Source organism: Suricata suricatta, chromosome 9 (assembly GCF_006229205.1).
Source record: "Suricata suricatta isolate VVHF042 chromosome 9, meerkat_22Aug2017_6uvM2_HiC, whole genome shotgun sequence".
Lineage (NCBI taxonomy): Eukaryota > Metazoa > Chordata > Mammalia > Carnivora > Herpestidae > Suricata > Suricata suricatta.
Window position 1 is genome coordinate 138,642,780 of NC_043708.1, and position 3,987 is coordinate 138,646,766.

A 3,987-nucleotide genomic window follows, 5' to 3' on the forward strand; every position below is an offset into this window, starting at 1 on the left:
AGGCCAGGAGAGTGCGACCCGCCCGCAGTGCACACCCCCTGAGTCTGGGCCCCACAGAAACCGGGGTCCCTCAAGCAGGACAGTGGGTGCAGATGACGGCAGCGTCTCTTCAGGCCTCAGCAGAGCCATCAACGCAAAACACACGTTGCCGGTTGATGAATGTGTGTCCCCAGGCCGCAGCTGCGGTCACGGGGTCCCCCTGCAATGTCCTGTCGCTGGGAGCCACGTGACCGCCTTGACCCGCTGATGGCAAAGGGCAGAGTGGGCACAGGGCAGGAAGGGGCTTACAAAGGTCCTTCGCTGGGAGGCGACCCCTGACGCCCTGGGGGGACCTTCTCCTCTCCTCTCAATGTGCCCCCAGGCTCTGAACGTCCAGGGACGCCGTGTGGCCAGGGTCCGGTCAGTGCTCCGCACACCCATCCTTCCGAGTGCGTCCGTGTCCCCGCTCCAGGACAGGTAACACTCTGGGCCCGGAGGAGAGGCCAGCTGTGCTCTGACACCAAGGACAGCCACGCAAGCACGTGTCCCCCAGCAGGGACAACCCAGGACCACGCCGTCCAGCCGGCTGGCAGGACCCTCGGCACCTCCCCAGAACTAACCCGCTCCATCTGGAGGACGAGGTCAGGAGCACGGCAGACGGCAGAGCTGCCCACCTCACAGGGAGTCCTGTCCCGGGGGCCCCAGGGCAGGGAGGGGCTGCCTGATGTCCTGTGAAAGCCCAGCAATGGTGGCACAGAGGCGCAGAACCGGCCGCCGGGACGCCCCCCAGGACCCCGTGGTGCCGGACACAGAGCAGCCCCGGCTGGCGCTGCCCTCGCTGCGTGCAGTCCCGCGGTGCCTGACGGCGTCCTGTCCCCAGGGGCACCAGCACACGGCCATCCCGCTGCCCCGAAGGCCCGTCATCAGACCCAGGGCCCTCGTCCACGCAGGCTTATAGGAGGTCAGATGCAGCAATCGTGTCTTCTGTCACCCGAATGTCACCGTGTGACCTGAGACAGGTGCTGAAGGGAATTCTGTCCCGTCTTCTGGAGGAGCAGAGAGGTGCCGGTTCGGAGGAAGGGGCAGCCCTCCTCCAGGCCCTGCTGTTCCCCGGGGCCCAGCGGGGGGCTACAGGTGGGTCCCCGCTCCGTGCAGACAGCCCGGAGAAGCGGGAGGAGGGGGACATCTGTGAGGAGCTCCACTAAGCCAGCCTGGGGCTCAGAGAAGGCGGGAGGCGGCCAGGCTCAGTCACGGTCGGTGTGGAGTCCCAGGGACTCGAGGACAGCCTGGGAGACCCTGAGCCAGGCAGCGGGGACGCTGGGCAGCGGGGGCTCCGGGCAGTGGGGGCTCTGGGCAGCGGGGACGCCGAGCAGGGGGCACAGACTCCTGCGCTCAGGAAGAGAGGCTGGAGCCGCCCTGCCTGCAGCTCTGTGGGGGGCTTGCCGGGGCCCCCTCACCTCCAGGCCACAGGGCCTGCCCGGGTCAGAGGCCCGACCTCTCCTCCAGCTCCACCCGCTCCCTCCGCTCCCCGTGGCCTCATCCAGCCTCCGGGCTCCAGAGAGCATCTCGGTGATGACGGTCCCCCGTCCCCAAGTCCGTGCCTTCAGCCCAACCTCTCGCTTCCGTTCCAGATCCCACGTCCAGCTGCCTCGTCAGCGTTGGGAGGCCTGATGGGCACCTCCCTCTCCAGCGCTCGATGGCTCCCTCCGCCCCAGACCCGGGCCCCAGCGCCACCGCCCATCTTGGTGCCTGGCCTTCCCGCTGGGCAGGGGTGAGCCTCACACCCCTTCCGTGGCCTCTTCCTGCCCCCCCCCCCCCCCCCCCCCCCCCCCCCCCCCCCGACCCCGGCACGGTGAGTTACCGTAAGGTCATTCCTATGAGAAAACCGCACGGTTCCCGACCTTACTCAGAGTAAACGCTGACAGCTTCTAAGTTACCCGACATCTGACCTTATTTTACTTGAAAGTTTTTAATGGTTATTTTTGAGAGTGAGAGAGAGAGAACTGGGGAGAAACAGAGGGAGAGGGAGACACAGAATCCCAAGCAGGCTCCAGGCTCCGAGCTGTCAGCACAGAGCCCGACGTGGGCCTCAAGCCCTTGAACTGTGAGATCATGACCTGAGCTAAAGCGGGACGCTAACCAGCTGAGCCGCCCAGGCGCCCCCCATCCCAAGCTTACGGATGACCATCCTGCCTACTGTGCCCCATTCACCCTGTTCCTTGGACAGTAACCTTATTGTTACTGAAACACAGAACATCCCCGCCCCAGGGCCTTTGCACTTGCTGTTCCCTCCACTTGGTATTTTCTTTCCCCAGATAGTCCCAGGTCTCCACTCAAAATGTCACCTTATCAGTGAGACCTCCCCCACCAATCTGTGTAGCACGTGAGCTAACAACCATTCCTTAAATTTGTTTTATTTTCCTCAATAGCACTTACCACCCTCTGATATTCTCTGTGTCTACTTACTTTTGCCCATCACAAATCTCCCTCACTAAAGTGACATTCTAGAAGCTCAGGGATTTTGCTTTATTCAGTGCCGAGCCCCAGCCTGGTGGAGGCAGGCCCTTGATAGATGTGTGATGAATGAATGAATGAATGAATGAATGAATGAATGAATGAGGGGCACCGCCTTGTCTTACAGCCTCTGGAACCCCACGTCCCGGCAGATCTGAGCTGCCAGGCACCTCTCACCCTGTGGCTACATGGCCTCGGGGCTGAGCGGACGTGGGCTCCGAAGCCTTGTTCTTTCTCCTTCAGGGACAGAAAATTCTCTAACTGCCCCCAGGTGTCACTCCTGCATGTCCTCCACACGGCGTACTAACCGCGTACGTGTGGCAAACTCCGTTTAGACACAGGGGCTCGGAGAACTCCAGGCCCCCGTCCTCACGGCACTGGCGCTGACCACAGGGCCCAGACTTTCCACCTACAGTGCCGTTCGGCAATGTGGTCATTAAACGCTGATTAAATGCACGGACGGACACAGGAAACAGTGAGTACGAGACCGACAGGTCTTACTAAAACGTGCTGACAAGTACGGCGCCGGGAGGGGCTGGGGTTCAGAACGGACTTCAAGACCCAGGAGAACGTGGGGAGCAGACGGGGGACGCCAACCCGGGAGCGGGCAGAAACGGCAGGAAATCAGACAAGGTGCGTCGGGGAAGAGGGACGAGGCGTCTGGAGCGGGGACCAGGGGTCTGCAGGCTGACGCGCTGCAGCCGGGACCACGACGTGTGCGCTCAGCAGAGAACGGAAGGAGCAGACCCCCCCCATCGCCGCGGTCCCTGTGCGGACCTCCCCCTCCCCCACCCCCACCCCCAGCGCCGCCGCCCCGCACACACCTCATCCTGCAGATGAAGGACCGCCGGGAGCCCATGCACATCCTCATGGAAGACTGCTGCCCCTCCTTCTTCACCGTCCCTGTCTTCAGGTCCAGGATCCGGCCTGAGCGGGAGAGGGACACGTGTTAAGCCTCTGCCTTGGACGAGGGCGCGGGGGGCTTTCTCCAAACGCTCTGCCAACGAGGGCAAACGGGGCTGCACAGACGGCTGCCTGGACCCCCGACGCTGCGTGCTGGGAACACACGGAGTCACAGAACCTGTCCGAGGCGGAACCCGTGTCCTGACAGCAGTCCACACCTGCTGTCGTATGCCACCACCTGGAGTCATTGCAATGCGGTTTCTCCCCCGTCATTTCACGCAGACACATTTGCAGGGTCCCCTGCAGCCCCAGGAGCCGCTGCCCGGGGTCTCCTCTCCTCGCCTTCCGCCCCGCGCCCCCGGAGGCCCAGCTGGGCCGCCGTCTCTCCCACCGCCCTGCACCCCTACCAGCTTCGCCCACTGCACGATGGCCGCCTTGCACCCCACGCCTCCAGCACCAGCACCCCCATCCGTCCGCTCCAGCCCCAGGCCACCAGCACCCCCCTCCTCCCCGACGTCAGCAAATGCACCGCTGTCAGCAAGGAAATCCCGGTCAGAATTCCAGATGCCACGTGGGAGTCCTTCCCCGCCC

The 3,987-nt window shown here is 63.8% G+C and overlaps 1 protein-coding gene across 1 annotated transcript in view; it reads right to left on the bottom strand.

Annotated features, from left to right (window-relative positions):
- The window catches only part of ARNT2 (aryl hydrocarbon receptor nuclear translocator 2), an 85,452-nt gene that overhangs the window by 39,248 nt on the left and 42,217 nt on the right, over window positions 1–3,987 (bottom strand). Inside the window, exon 9 of the mRNA XM_029952318.1 lies at window positions 3,318–3,420. Coding sequence (XP_029808178.1) covers window positions 3,318–3,420 — 103 coding nt within the window. The remainder of the gene's footprint in view (window positions 1–3,317; window positions 3,421–3,987) is intronic.